The sequence below is a fragment of the Bubalus kerabau genome, chromosome 13 (genome assembly GCF_029407905.1).
Source record: "Bubalus kerabau isolate K-KA32 ecotype Philippines breed swamp buffalo chromosome 13, PCC_UOA_SB_1v2, whole genome shotgun sequence".
NCBI classification, from domain to species: domain Eukaryota; kingdom Metazoa; phylum Chordata; class Mammalia; order Artiodactyla; family Bovidae; genus Bubalus; species Bubalus kerabau.
In genome coordinates this window covers 20,962,459-20,979,412 of record NC_073636.1, presented here as the reverse complement: position 1 = coordinate 20,979,412, position 16,954 = coordinate 20,962,459, and the positions used below count along the sequence as shown (strand labels likewise).

General features: G+C 36.3%; 1 protein-coding gene across 1 annotated transcript in view; it reads right to left on the bottom strand.

The window, feature by feature from the left end:
• The window catches only part of MALRD1 (MAM and LDL receptor class A domain containing 1), a 573,786-nt gene extending 559,801 nt beyond the window's left edge, over positions 1–13,985 (bottom strand). Inside the window, exons 1-2 of the mRNA XM_055545367.1 lie at positions 13,874–13,985; positions 5,437–5,577 (exon numbers count right to left, since the gene is read on the bottom strand). Of these exons, the coding sequence (XP_055401342.1) occupies positions 5,437–5,577; positions 13,874–13,985 (253 nt within the window). The remainder of the gene's footprint in view (positions 1–5,436; positions 5,578–13,873) is intronic.
• Positions 13,986–16,954: the final 2,969 nt, after the last annotated feature.

Genomic DNA, 16,954 nt, shown 5'->3' with positions numbered 1-16,954 from the left:
TTCGGTGCTCAGCCTTCTTCACAGTCCAACTCTCACATCCATACATGACCACAGGAAAAACCATAGCCTTGACTAGACGAACCTTTGTTGGCAAAGTAATGTCTCTGCTTTTCAATATGCTATCTAGGTTGGTCATAACTTTCCTTCCAAGGAGTAAGCATCTTTTAATTTCATGGCTGCAGTCACCATCTGCATTGGTTTTGGAGCCCAAAAAAATCAAGTCTGACACTGTGTCCACTATTTCCCCATCTATTTCCCATGAGGTGATGGGACCAGATGCCATGATCTTCGTTGTCTGAATGTTGAGTTTTAAGCCTACTTCTTCACTCTCCTCTTTCATGTTCATCAAGAGGCTTTTTAGTTCCTCTTCACTTTCTGCCATAAGGGTGGCAGCCTACATTCCTGGTGCAGTATGGCAACCATAGGAATGAGCAGAATGAAGCTAAAACTCTTTCAAGCCTCATTACCAAATAATTATCATTATTTGACTTTACTGATGTTTCCTGATAGCAAAGGAAACAGCAATGCACTCTAGTATTCTTGCCTGGAGAATCCCATGGACAGAGGAGCCTGGTGGGCTATACAATTCATGGGCTAGCAAAGAGTTGGACGTGCCTGAGCACACATGTTTCCTGAAAGCCATCACTTATAAGGCTGTCTAAAATTGCCCAATGCAAATAGACTCCTCATAGTAGGCATGTGTTGAAAACAATAACTGGCAAGTATTTTAACTTTATAGTGGCCTGGAACAGTATATAACATCTGGGGCCAACAACAGACTGACTAAAACTGCCCAACAATCCCGAAGCCCAAAGAATGCTCTGGAAATGGATCCTGCAGGTGTGTCTGTGGAGAACAGCAAAGGGATTTCAGTTCTAGACTATGATCATACTTTCCTAGGACAAAATGGGACGACTGGGTGCTGTTTAATAGTGTGTTTCAAAATACAGTATATGGACTTTAGACCCATTTTAACAACTTAACAATTGGTTTAACAACTGGTTAAAATAACAAAAGTTCTTATAATTCCATTTAAACCTAATTTTAAACATTCAAATAAGGAAAATAATCTGGTATAAAAGGAAATATTAACTTTTCATAATTTTTTTATCTTTGATAAACCTATACAGTTTAAGATTACAGATAATTATACATTTTAAAAGCCTCATGTATCACCTTTACTATTAGTTGAACTCTAGAATTATTCTATACTTATATATTTATAAGAATTAAAAGAAAAACTCATTTATGAGTTATGAGAAAAAATTTTATACTTATAAGAAAAATTGTTATAGTCCATCCTTTTAAAAGAGTGTTACTGTAATTGCTAAGATGTATTTGAATTTTTGTAATAATATTATTTTATCAAATCGCAATGTTATATACTTTTAAAAATCAGTACTACATCTTAATCACTCTACTTCAAGCTTTAGTAGACGTCAAACATCAGCACAGTGATGCTTTTAATGTTCTAACAGATTTTCAAAATTAGCTCAGAAAACTTCTCTAGGCATTGATTACATGATGAAACTTAATCTGGAGCACTGGCAAATTATTTCAAGTGTAAATTAATCAAAAATTTTATTAAAACTCACGAAATAAGGATTTTTGAATTAAGACAAGATTTCAGCATAGCTATTTTTCCATAAACATTTTCAACACTTTATATCTGAAGGCAAGACATTTGCTTATTTAAAATTATCTCTAGGGAAAAACTCATATTTTAACATTTAGTTGTAGTTACGAGACACATCACTATTATTAAAATCACTAGCCTTTCATTACTATGCTAATCAAAATTTTGCCTCCTTTTCCCTTTTTGGCTTATATTATTATTTCCATTTTACAGATGAGGACACTGAAACAACATAGTAAGCAGGCTAGCAGGGCCAGGGTTCAAACCCAATGAGTCTGACTCCAGAGATCTGGAGTCAAACCAAGTGATACAGATAAAAACAGTGTCTGCCTATATAACATCTCAATTTTGATATAAATGATCCCACTTTATCTCTTGACTAGGCTATCAAAAAATTAGCATGGCAAAATGAGAAAATAGGCAGAAGGAAGGAAAGAAAGAGGGATAAAAAGGAGGAGAACAGAAAAGAGGCAGAGATTCTGATGTTGTCTAACTTTCAGATGAAGAGGCAAGCAAGAAAGAGTAAGAGCTACATATGACATAAAATCAAAGTATCAAGTCTTCTGCCCATGATGGAGACTGCGGTAAGTAAAAGTATACTGCAAAAAATCTTGTAAAGTACAAGGAAGAAATGGTGGGGAGGTTCTAAAAGGGAAATGGTATTACAGTGGCTAAAGTCTGGGAACAAGATTCAGTGTCACCATATAGTTCAACTGAATTCACAATAAAACTTTTATGTGTTGCCGTGAATCACTGGTCCTGTCTGTGAAGCTGGTCTTTTCTTGGGGGGGAGGGAGCAAGGGTGGTGGTGAAAAAGTTGGCTTTTTCCTAACAATGGTCAAAAATTCTTTTTTAAAACTTATTTTTGTCATCAAAGTCAAGGAAGATAAACATTTTACTTACATGAGAGTTAAACCTAGGAAAACCAAAATTATTCAATTCATTTCAGTTCAGTCGATCAGTCGTGTCCGACTCTTTGCGACCCCATGAATCGCAGCACACCAGGCCTCCCTGTCCATCACCAACTCCCGGAGTTCACCCAGACTCACGTCCATTGAGTCAGTGATGCCATCCAGCCATCTCATCCTCTGTCGTCCCTTTCTCCTCCTGCCCCCAATCCCTCCCAGCATCAGAGTCTTTTCCAATGAGTCAACTCTTCGCATGAGGTGGCCAAGGTACTGGGGTTTCAGCTTTAGCATCATTCCTTCCAAAGAAATCCCAGGGCTGATCTCCTTCAGAATGGACTGGTTGGATCTCCTTGCAGTCCAAGGGACTCTGAGGAGTCTTCTCCAACACCACAGTTCAAAAGCATCAATTCTTCAGCGCTCAGCCTTCTTCACAGTCCAACTCTCACATCCATACATGACCACAGGAAAAACCATAGCCTTGACTAGACGAACCTTTGTTGACAAAGTAATGTCTCTGCTTTTCAATATGCTATCTAGGTTGGTCATAACTTTCCTTCCAAGGAGTAAGTGTCTTTTAATTTCATGGCTGCAGTCACCATCTGCAGTGATTTTGGAGCCCAAAAAAATAGCCTGACACTGTTTCCACTGTTTCCCCATCTATTTCCCCTGAAGTGATAGGACCGGATGCCATAATCTTCGTTTTCTGAATGTTGAGCTTTAAGCCAACTTTTTCACTCTCCACTTTCACTTTCATCAAGAGGCTTTTAAGTTCCTCTTCACTTTCTGCCATAAGGGTAGTGTCATCTGCATATCTGAGATTATTGATATTTCTCCTGGGAATCTTGATTTCAGCTTGTGCTTCTTCCAGTCCAGCATTTCTCATGATGTACTCTGCAGATAAGTTAAATAAGCAGGGTGACAATATACAGCCTTGACATAATCCTTTTCCTATTTGGAACCAGTCTGTTGTTCCATGTCCAGTTCTAACCGTTGCTTTCTGACCTGCATACAGATTTCTCAAGAGGCAGGTCAGGTGGTCTGGTATTCCCATCTATTGAAGAATTTCCCACAGTTTATTGTGATCCACACAGTCAAAGGATTTGGCATAGTCAATAAAGCAGAAATACATGTTTTTCTGGAACTCTCTTGCTCTTTCCATGATCCAGCGGATGTTGGCAATTTGATCTCTGGTTCCTCTGCCTTTTCTAAAACCAGCTTGAACATCAGGAAGGTCACGGTTCACATATTGCTGAAGCCTGGCTTGGAGAATTTTGAGCATTACTTTACTAGCGTGTGAGATGAGTGCAATTGTGTGGTAGTTTGAGCATTCTTTGGCATTGCCTTTCTTTGGGATTGGAATGAAAACTGACCTTTTCCAGTCCTGTGGCCACTGCTGAATTTTCCAAATTTGTTGGCATATTGAGTGCAGCACTTTCACAGCATCATCTTTCAGGATTTGAAAGAGCTCAACTGGAATTCTATCACCTCCACTAGCTTTGTTTGTAGTGATGCTTTCTAAGGCCCACTTGACTTCACATTTCAGGATGTCTGGCTCTAGGTCAGTGATCACACCATCGTGATTATCTTGGTTGTGAAGATCTTTTTTGTACAGTTCTTCTGTGTATTCTTGCCATCCAGCTTTGTATCAGATAGTTTATGACAAATTCTACTCAAAATATCTTATTTAGCTCTTAAATCTGATCCAAGATAGATTTTAGAATTGAGTAAACCAAGTCTTAACAAAGTAAATTGCTCAAGATTATATAGTTAGTAAGTGTCAGTGCTGGGATTCCAACCACATGTATACTATTTATGTAAACATTTCCAAAAAATTAATATGCAATTGCTCTAAATTATCTCTAAGCAGGTAATTCTCTGGTGGTCCAGTGGTTGAGACTTGGGCATTCAGTGCCATGGACCCAGGTTCGATCCCTGGTTGGGGAACTAAGATCCCACAAGTTGCATGGTGCAGCCAAAAAGAAAAAGTTATCTTCAGAGAAACATTCATATATAGCATTCAATTGTATTTATTTGAGAGAAGTACAAACTTTAAAAAATCACCAGCCTTCAATTAGTTATGCCAGGCAAAAGATTACCTCTTTCCATATCATGTATAAGGCCATCGGATGAAAGCAGGCACAGGGTCAATTTCTGTTCCCTAAAATATCTTAATTGCCTGGTATAAAATGGTCAATTTCTGTTCCCTAAAATATCTTAATTGCCTGGTATAAAATGGTGAATGAATGGAGTTCATTAGCTAACAAATAAAACAAATAAATATCTGGGTCCAGATCCAACTCAAAGGCCAGTGGTCAACCCATCAGTGCTTTCTAGGCAGTCAAAGAAAATGAGCATTACTATAATCAGTTGAGCCAAAAGCAAAGATATTTGACAAATTAATTTATGTAGGATTGTCACATTTAAATTTCACAGTTTTCAGATAGAGTCAAAATAGCTAGAAAATCCCAATTATCTAGATAGTCCTTTGGGAGATCAGGAACCCAATTATAAGTATCTAATATGACATTTTAGATACTGAGTGGCTCAGTGGTAAAGAATCCACCTGCAAGACAGGAGACATTGGTTTGATCCCTGGGTCGGGAAGATCCCCTGCAGAAGGAAATGGCAACCCACTCCAGTATTCTTGCCTGGAGAATCCCATGGATAAAGGAGCTTGATAGGCTACAGTCCATGAGGTTGCGAAGAGTCAGACATGACTTAGCAACCAGATAACAACAACAATATGACACTTTAGAATCACAAACATCTTGAATATGCTTAAAGAAGATATCAAATTAGACATTATAATCATAATCTCTAAATATCAGCCAAGATTTTATGGTCCTAACCAACCATTTGACAAAAATGAATAATAAAGTTCAAAGCATTTACCAGACACATCACCATTGTGATCATAAAATGGAGGTGACTGGCTGATCAGCCCATTCCTCTTTGTCCAGCCAAGTCGCAGACTCTGATCTCGTATCATACTACAGGGCCCATCCTCAAAATCACATCTTTCATAATCCGAGCCTAATAAGAGAGAAAAGAAATTAGCTTCCAAAACCCTATGTGTCTTCTTAAGAAATAATACAATTACATGAAAAAAGAAAGCTTAGGAACAAATGAGAAATAGAGATTAACAGCTGGATAGTTTTTCACAATTTCAGTCTACTTTATCGATGCAAAGGTTTTCTGCACATGACATTCAAATAAATCCCCACATGTAAAAACCAGTGTGGTCATACAGACAGAATGCCACACATGAGGTCATAAGACTGAGGACCTAGTCCTGATTTTGTCTCTTACTAACGGAGGGCCTAGCTAAACCATTTAAGCACACTAAGCCCTTTTTTTCCATCTATGAAACTAAAATACTGACATCCTGTCCTTTCTCCCTTGAATGATTTCTATGAAGATCTAATGATACAATGTATTTTAATCACACAAAAAAGAGTATTTTCCGGCTTTTTTTTTTTTTTTTTCCATTTTCTCTGGGTACAAGTGATCCAACAGGCTTGGGAGAAAGAAAAGGATTTGGACACCTGGTTGCTCGTGATAATCATCCAGAGTGGTCTTTATTCCAACATCCGCAAATGCCACTCTAAAATTAAACAGGTTAATTCAACCACAAATACACCATCCCTGGGTTGCAGCTCTACGGTGATTTTCCTTTGACAAGTTTGTTCTTGTCCTGACTGGTTGCATTAGCCACAGTGCTTATTCGGACTAATAGATAAGACAGTGCTTGGCAACCCAGTCACAAAAACCTAATTTTTATTTAATCATATTTTGGTCAAAATATTACTTAGTAATACATCTGGTGCATGTTCTTGCGATCATCCATGTGAGTACTAAGAGCCAATTTAGAAATGACACTTTTAAACATCATTAGCTAAACCTGCTTTACTACCAATGGTCTGTTTTATTAATTTTAGTCCTAGATTCCTTATTGAAAGATTTTACAAAGCAGCTGTATTCTGTAATATTAACAGGAATATTCTAGGTACAATTTACTGAGGAAGGTCAGTGATAGGCTTTCTACTTCCAACAGTTTAATCTTTACAACAACCTTACAAAGCAGGCAGCAAGTGAATGCTGGGGCCAAAAGAGGAACCCAGGTCTTTTTTGACTCCAAAACCTGAATTCTTAAAACTCTAAGGTCTTATTGTTAATCCACTAACCCATTTTTACCAAATACCTAGATTTAAAGGTCGGTCACAGTTTCTACTCAACCTGAGGAAACCAATATTTCCAGGTAGAAACAATGTCCTTCTGCCTAAAAACTAAGGAACTTGATTAGTCTATGAATCATACTATGATTAAATTTACAATTGCCTTAAGGCCTTTAAAATGGTTAGAATTGCTGCTGAGTTATTACCTCATGGACTCCTACTGATCCAAGAATCTAGTTGAACAGAAAATGAACTAAATTACATGCTATTTGTATATAAATGTGTGTCATTCAAATAGCTATGCAATAGCCTGCATAAATATGTATCTGTTTAAGTCTCTTTCAGCTCCAAGCAATGTTTCCAATGATCTATTTCTGATTACAAAATATTCACAAAAGTAATTTTATCACTGTATTTCAACAATTATGTGTATGAAATATACTCACATTCTCACATAGGTGTCAGTTTTTAAATACCAAGAAATTACCTTGCGTTAAAATTACTTAGTTGATGTTTGTTTTCAATGTTTTTGTTCTCTTTAATAAACAAGGATAATGATGATGTATTCTGAACTGTTAGAGCTACAAAGTAGCTAAATAAAACATTTTTATTTCTGAATAGTCTCAACAGGGGTTCTTTTCGTTACAGCATGAATCTAATGAGCATACATTTTTCAACTCATTCTTATTAAAAAGAAGCAATCATGAACGTCTCATAACTGCTGGGTTATTCAAAAAATCCATCAGAAAATTTTCTAAGTACTCATTTTCTCCCAATAGAGAACTGGGCACTTTAAGCCATTTGAACAATTTTTCTTGAATTGTGGTTGATTTGCATTTTATAATCTCATATGCCACCCATCTACATTCAAATCTGACAGTACTTGCTATAGTAAAATCTGTGTGGAGATTTACCTGCTATTATAGCAATGCTGCGGTTGGACTGGATATGGAACAAGAAGGAATGGACGCAGAAACTTATCCAGAGAATCATGTTCCTGAGCTTTCTGAACTTGAGATATTCCTCATTTTGCTTTTAATTTTGTGATACCACAGGTCAAGTGTACTATCATCAAAAAGAGACTGTCTCTATGTTGTTCTTTGAGGTTGCTTGGAAGACCCGAGTATCTTCTGAATTGGCTTCCACCATGCCAGATTCTCTCATTAAAATTTTACTGCAGAGCCTTTCAGAGATGTGATCATTAACACCGTAATTGGGGAAAATATTTTTTTAAATATCCTCAAGTGATAGTTAACATAGGGCATGCTTCTGAGAAAATGGAAAGGAATTTTAAAAAATTTAATAGTGGTAATGGTGAAGAAATTGATGCAGAATTCAGGATTAACTTAGTATGAATGGTCATCACAATAATGAAGTTCTTAGAAAACAGAAAATATAAGAATTAGGAAATTTTTTAAAAGGAGAGGTAGAAGGCATTTATTTCACAGTTTTGCCTGGGCCTATATTAATAATGCACATTTTTTCCCTCTTGAAAGTGCTATGAGGCAGAGTTGTAGTCTTTCCTTAATGATAAATCCTGCTTTTCTTAAAAAATTGTGCTAAGACATACATAAAATGCATCATTTTAAGTATATAGCTCTGTGGTAACAAATACATTCACACTAATATGCAACCATCATCACCCTCCAAGTTCACAACTGTTTCATTTCCCCCAACTAAAACTTTTCATCCTCCCTCCCCTCAGCCCCTCAAAACCACCGTTCTACTTTCTGTCTATAAACTTGACTACTCTAGGTACCTCATAAAAGTGGAATAAAATATTTGTCCTTTTGTGATTGGTTTATTTCACTTAATATAATTGCCCTCAAGGTCCATCCATGTTGTAGCATGTGTCAGAATGTCCTTCCTTTTTAAATCTGAACAATATTCCATTGTATGTATCCAGCACATCTTATTTATTCATTCATCTGCTGGAGGATACTTGGGTACTACTAACATCTAAACACTCTTAATTCTTCCAATCCCTGAATATGAAATGCCTTTGCATTTATTTGGGTCTTCTTTAATTTCTTCCAGCCAACAATTTTTAGATTTCATATCCTTGGTTATGTTTATTCCTAGGTATTTTATTTTGTTTTACCCTTTTATGAATGGAATTTTTTCTTAATTTCCTTTTTAGATTGTTCATTGTGTACAAAATGCAGTTAACATTTGTATGTTGATTTTGAATCTGGCTGCTGCTGCTAAGTTGCTTCAGTCGTGTCTTAATTTGTTTCTTTGTTCTAACATTTTTTTCATAGACTTTTTAGGATTGTCTACATTTAAGATCACATTTTCTGTGAACAGAGATAATTTTTTGTGTTCATATCCAGTTTTAATGGCTTTAATTTCTTTTTATTGTCCAATTGCTCTGGCTGGGACTTCTAGTGCTATGCTGACAGAAGTGATTAAAAAGGGCATCTTATCTTGTTCCAGATCTTAAAGAAAGAACTTTTAGTCTGTCACCATTGAATATAATGTTAGCTGTCGATTTTCCATATATAGCCATTAGTGTGTTAAGGTTAATTTCCTTCTAGTCCAAGATTAAGTGTTTTTATCTCATTACTTTTTGAGGAAAGCTATGTATTACATGGTCACAAAATTTTACATACATTTTAATGTTTAGATGATTTCCCTCATGCAGATAGCATATAAAAATTTTTCACAAAGAATTATCTCCCTTACTCTCATATTTAAAAATTAATGGCCAGTTCCTGCAAAGGATAAAAATATGTTCAAAATATTCCAATTAAATAAAAGTAAATTTTAATTATCCTCAAAAGTAAATTTCCATGAAAGAGTGCTATTATTTGGCTGGGCAATTTGAAACCATTAATTAATTTTTATCAGGGAAATGTTTATACTTCACACTAAATTAATTTTAATAGTTTCAGTGAGACAAAAATAGGAAAAATCCTAATTCAGAAAGGTATGTGATAGCAAATGGAGTAAGAAGTTCCATAGCTCACACCAGAATTATCTAATGTTACTTAGCTTGGACTCTTGTCATATAGTTGCCTTTAATCTCAAGCCATTAAGCACATCTTCGGCAAGAATTTGACACAGATACCATCAGTGACACGTGAAAAAAAGATTTCCAAATCATTATTTTAACTGTAATATGTTACTCAAGATTACCAAAATTCAAAGGAATTCTCTCTATCTAATTGTCTGGTGATTTCTACAGAAATACTGACTATGTGTGGCATTTACTCAAGCCTGCAGTAATATTACATGAGTATTATAAAGGTTATATAGCTGCTTACAAACAATTCTCTACTTCAGAGCCGCAGTTTGGCGAAAAGATCTTATCACTTTTCACCGCTGTCTGTAATGGTGAATATGGGACCTTTAATAGAACGTTATCGCTCTTGCATAGAGAAAATTCATTTTGCATTCAATGTAGTGGTAAGATAAATACTGCACGTGAAAACTCACATTTCACTCTATTAATGTTTATCTTCATATACTTCAATGAACTTCTACAATTACAATTACTTTTAAAAGTAGTTGAAATTTATGTCATCCTACTGAAGAAACAATGTTTGTACTTAATATCATCTGAATAAACACTATCACCTCTCAGAATTTCAGAATGTACCTCTGAGGTAATTTTCACACATTTCACATACAATGATTTATATGAAGAAAATACCTTTTGAAAAATTCCTAAATTCAAAAAGTTTGCAAAAGAAGTTAGGTAATACTTTAAAACGAAGATATATCTCATCATATCAAAGTAAACAAAAGAGACCAAATGGAAGTATTCTTAAGCAAGACATGTAAGTATGAGAGAAATTATATAACTGAATATATTTTTCCATTTTTCAGTCACAGTAAATTTAGCTCTAAACATAAGTGTTAAACAGTTAATGTTTAAATGTTAAACAGTTAATATTTAAATGTTAAGCAGTTCATGTTAAAACTAACTTCAGGTATGCTCAAGTAATTATCTAAGAATATTTTCTGGCAGTATTCCAGTAGTAGAGACCCACTGCATGGGATATACCTCAACATTGTATCAATAGTATAGTTTATTATCTTATGGTTGATTTATTATCTGAATGATAGCAACATAAGTAACATTACTGTTTTGTTGCTGAGTAAAAATAAAACAATAAAGCCTTCGGACATCAAATAATTTTGCATGATTGCTAAAAGAGAAACTATGGCTTAGTTTAATTAAACTAATAAAAATTTAATAGAATGAGGAAGACCAGGCAATGGGGTACTGCAAGGAGGCAGACAATGTGACATGAGAAACATAATTTAAAAATACCTAGAGCAGTACCACCGGAGAAGGCAATGGCACCCCACTCCAGTACTCTTGCCTGGAAAATCCCATGGACGGAGGAACCTGGTAGGCCGCAGTCCATGGGGTCGCTAAGAGTTGGACATGACTGAGCGACTTCACTTTCACTTTTTACTTTCATGCATTGGAGAAGGAAATGGCAACCCACTCCAGTGTTCTTGCCTGGAGAATCCCAGGGATGGGGGAGCCTGGTGGGCTGCCATCTATGGGGTCGCACAGAGTTGGACACGACTGAAGTGACTTAGCAGCAGAGCAGTACCACAACATTTATTTCCCTGGCTCAGGATATTAATAAATTCTAGTAAAGGAAAGTTCTTGTCAACATTAAAAACATATCATTGTTACACCTAAAAATCATTTTTCTTGCTCAAAATTTATTTGCTCAATATCATGTATACAGAATTTATTTCATTCTGAAGATTTAGTCTTTCTAAATTTACTATCTTAAAAAAATACTGAGTTAAAATAATACGTTTAAATATTCTGAAAATAGGACCATCATGTAAAATAAGAAATTTTTCAAAACATTATTAATAGAATTAGTTGCATCTGAATTTTAACTATGTCAATTTCATTTTAAAAAATTATATTAATCCATTCTCTAGAGCTTACATTATTTGGACTTTAATGAGGGTCACAAATTGCTTTTTTCCCCCAAAATGTGATTGCTTAACCATCATAATAAAGTTAGCTTTAGGAAAAAAAAAAAATCTTGTCTGTAAGTTTAGTATTGCAAATTTTCAAAAGAAAAACTGCTTTGCTATCATGATTCCTCCACAATATTTTCCCTCTAGTGTACAAAAGAAACTCATGCTTAAAAGTGATTGTCAATTTTATCTACAGCTATCCCATTTTAAATAAAATACCAAAGTGGAACTTCTCAGAAACGAAAAGTGAAAAAGCCAAGAGGTGACTTCCCCAGGGTAACATTTAAAATGAAATCTGTTTATTCGACAGATCTGCTCCTTCATGCTTCTCTCAGTCTGGGGTTATTAGAATCTTTCATGCAGCCAGATCTTTCCTGCTCAGCAACTCTCCCCTTCTTTCTCATTAACCTTTTCCTCAAAGCAGAACCACTCATGTTATCAGAGCAATCGTGCTAAAGGAAGCTTCAGAGGGATTATTAATGGAAGGGACTTTGCACTTCTGGTCAAACTAGCCAAGTGGTTTCCCTTTGCTGCTCAAAGAATAGTAATGGCTTCTGCCAGACAAGCCAAAGAAAGGGCAGTGTGTCCACAGGTGGCCTCTCTGGGTAAACTGGACAAATATAAATGAATCCTCCTTTTTCGTTGCACTTTGTGTTTCATAGTTCCTAACAGCCTGATTGTAATCACAAACTGTAGGAGAAAAATCCCTCACCTGTTTCTTTCTAAAGAGAAGATTTCCAGTTTTTCTTGTTTTTTGTAGTAACAACTGAATTTACAAATTCCAACAAAGCAAATATGTAGAGCTTTATGTAGAAGATGAAGAATTCTGTAAGCACTAATTAAGATCGTATCTGAACACAAAACAGAAACTGTTTGACTGAATTGTTCTAAAATACTAGACTTAGTGCCTCCAGGTGTCTGAGGGTTACTACAAATCAATAATGGACCCATTTAATTGTATGAAAATGTTGTATATAAAAGGTGGCTGCTTGTAGGAATGACACTCGTTCCATTGATGAAATGCAGTCTATTTTCAGGATGTGATACTGTAATGGAAACTACAGAAACATATATGCCTTTACCCATATCTTCCTAAGTGAACTTTTTATTAATGTTATATCAGGAGCATTTTCCCACCAGGGAGATCAGTTTATCTAATTTTATGACTTCTTATAACAAACTGGAGGTTCAAGATCACACAATTAGTAGGTGGTTGACCCAGGATCCAAATCAAGGCCCTGAACTCTCTAAGGCTTCCCCTCTTTTCCTCTGCCTTAGAATCAAAGGATATTCATCAGTTATGCTCTGTGTACAACAGGTACCAACTTACTTGGTGGGAATATCATATAAGCAAAAATAAAACCTCCTCAATCTTAAATTCATATTAAATATTCCCATAACTATATTCCAACTTAAGCTCATAATTTCCATCACAGCATTTTAAAACTGCATGACTAAGTTTTTTAAAAATCTTGTTTCACGGATAACATTAAACTTACCTTTTTGCATTTCATTCCCTCTTGATACTCAGTAAAAACTGATTCAAAATACATCCCATCAAGTGGAATCTTAGCAATTTGATAACATTTAAGTAGAGTTGTTTTTATTTGTGGATCTGTTTCTTTAAATTTATTTATTTTTAACTGAAGGATAATTGCTTTGTAATATTGTATTGTCTTCTGCCACATATCAACATGAATCAACTATAGGTACACGTATTCGCCCTACTTCTTGAAACTCCCTCCTACCCCTGCCATCCTATCCCACCCCTCTAGACTGTCAGACCACCGGATTTGAGTTACCTGTTATCATACAGAAACATTCCACTGGCTATCTATTTTACATCACCAACTTGATGGACATGAGTTTGATTAAGCTCCGAGAGTTGGTGATGGACAGGAAAGCCTGGCATGCTGCAGACCGTGGGGTCACAAAACGTCGGACAAGACTGAGCAACTGAACTGATGATGCTTCAATGCTACTCTCTCAATTCATCCCACCCTCACCGTTCCCAACCTTTGTCCATAAGTCTGCTCTTTATGTCTGAAAAAGAGTCTTAGTTTCTGATTGATACTGAAGTCATTTAAATGAACTCTGTGCAGAATCAGGCATCTAACTGAACTTCCTCAGGCAACTCAGCAGCCCCTGGATTAAAGGTGGACAGGACTTAGAGGAAGGAGAGAAAGGAAACTTACATTGCTGTTCATCACTCATGTCACCACACTGATCTGTGAAGTCACACACATTGTCAAGAGGCAAGGAGACCCCATTGTCACACTGAAAGGCTCCGGTTCCTTGTTGAACCATTATGGAGATGAAAATACAGGAAATCCAAAGGACGCACAAAGCTTCATTCTTTGGGAAAACTAACATTCTGGCAAAGGAGCATCACTTGACATGTCTCTTAGAGATCAGGCAGCTGTAACAGGTGAGTCCATAATTGGAAACATCCTTTTTCTTTTCTCTGTTCTTTGATTTCCAGGTTTACCTCTTATGACTGGAAACTATTGGTTAACTATCCACAACTCTTAACAAATGAGTCCAAGGCAGCTCATTTACTCTTTCAGAGGAGTGTCTTTAGAAAATATTTAACTGAACAATTGCATCATTTCTATATCTAGCTAAGCACGTATGTTTATTGCCCTAGTTATACCATGTTCAAACAGTTTAAGCCCTTATAATCATGCTATATCTTGAAAGAAACTTTTTTTAAAAAGAGCAGGCACATAAGTGGGAGGAAAACCACTGCAAAGTTAGAAGCAACATAAAAATGCTCTATATGAATTCCTATGTTTAATGATGTTCATGCAATTCAGAACATTGTCATGAAAATTTATTCAAATATTTCAGGCCTGTTAGAACTGAAATATTAGATTAAATATTAAATATTAGAATTTCATGAGAGTTTCATGAGAATTCATGAGAATCAAGAGTTTCATGAGAATGAAATTCTTGTCCTTTATCACTGAATGGAAACTTTGTGCTGTTTGTTGAGATAAACTGAAAACACCGGATTTTAAAACCAAAGGGACACTGGAGATCATTATTTTCCAAATCACATTATTTGGACTCAAGAAAGTTAAGGTATATGTATGAGGAAATACAGTAATTTGTTGTTAGAAACTGGAACTCAAATATCCTGCTGCTGAGTGCAGTGTTCTTTCTTCTGTAGTATGTGGATTTCCCTGTTAATTCATCTTAATTTGCTTTTACAAGTGAAACATACGATTTCAGGGTGATATTCACAATGAACAGTATACTCAAGTTCAGAACACTTGAACTTCATATTATAAATAATAATTCAGTGAAGCTGAAAAATAGAAATCATATGAAGTTGATTATTCAAAATAGTCCTTTATATTTGATTTATTAACAGTGAAGTTCTTTTGAACTACTTTTAATTTCTGCAATATAACTTCGAGAGATGAAAACACAAAGACTGTACGAAGTAACTGAAGAATGTAGGGTGAAAAGAATCACAGACCAGGGACCAACAATGTACCTATGCTTTTAAAGAAGATACAAGGAAAGCAAGATTTTTCACATATTCAAAGAGAAAAGGCCCAATAAACATATAAATTTCTACAGTATAATTATTCAGGATTCTAGGAGAAAATTCATAATTTTGCCCTATTATTAAACATTTCACACAATTTAGCATTTCCTCACTCTGTGTTTTGTTCTATTTCAGAAATATTTATTCTCCCCACCTCTCTGCTTTGTAAGTGAATTGCCTACTCCTTTCTTTGTACATCTCTTAAATGCTGATTAACCTGATAGTTCCATGTTAGTCCTCCTCTGTGCTCAGATTATATTTTCCAGGCTTTCTCTTCATGCTCATAATTTCAAGTATCATCTATATATTGTTGTCTCCCAAGTCCATATCTGAAGCCCTGATATGACATGCTGAAAGTGAAAGTCACTCAGTCGTGTCTGACTTTTTGTGACCCCATGGACTGTATCCATGGAATTCTCCAGGCCAGAATACCGGAGTGGGTAGCCTTTTCCTTCTCCAGGGGATCTTCCCAATCCAGGGATTGAGCCCAGGTCTCCCACATTGCAGGTGGATTCTTTACCAGCTGAGCCACAAGGGAAGCCCAAGAATACTGGAGTGGGTAGCCTATCCCTTCTCCAGTAGATCTTCCCTACCCAGGAATCAATCTGGGGTCTCCTGCATTGCAAGTGGATTCTTTACCAGCTGAGCCACAAGGGAAGCCCACGATATGACATGCTACTCAAACCTGTATTTTAAGTCTTCTTCCTGAGTATATATACACATACACACAGCACATAGACAGACACTGTGACTTCTCTACTTGCATCAAAAATTAACCTCATCTTCCTTTCCCCCACCCACTCAATGAGCCTTTACTCCCATATTCTATATTTCAGTGAACAGCACCACCTTGCCAAGCCAGGAACTGATATGTTGGTCCAGGACTACTCTCACCAACTATCCATCAGTCATCAAATCTCATGAGTTGAATTCCATATATGTCAAGTGAAGACTCCATCACTTCTTATCTCAGCAACACCCTGAATCAGATGTCTCCTATCCACAACTCATTTTCCATTCTTCAGGCAGAGTGATCATTTTCAAAGCATAAGCCACTCCTACTTATTTCCATCTGAAATAACTGTAAGTGCCATATGCCCTCGCAGCTTACCTGCTGCAGTTCACTGCTGATTGAATCCTCCTCTGTGTTCTCCATCACAATTTTGCTTAAGCATGACCCTGGCAGTTTTCTGAACATGCATCTCAAGACTCCAGATCTGAGATCTCCTTCCTATCCCAACCACCAGATGCATAAATTAGTCTTTAGTTTTCCAATTTTGAAGACTATCTTTGAAGTATCTTGACTTATTTTCTCAGGTTGAATTAAGTTTTGTCACCGGATTGTCTCTCATAGTCTTCTGTTCACTAATCTTAAATACTTCTGGGTCTGGTGTGGTCACTGATGTTTACTTCAGTGATTCCTCCACTAGTCTATAAGACTAGAGCTGGACTGTGACTTTCTCACTATTGTATCATGAGTTACTAGCAAGGTCCTGGCAGATAGGTCAGTAAGTAATTCCTTATTGAATGTAATTTAGGAGAGCTTACCATCATTTCAACTTTTGCTGCTGCTGCTAAGTCGCTTCAGTCGTGTCCGACTCTGTGCAACCCCAGAGACAGCAGCCCACCAGGCTCTCCCGTCCCTGGGATTCTCCAGGCAAGAACACTGGAGTGGGTTGCCATTTCCTTCTCCAATGCATGAAAGTGAAAAGTGAAAGTG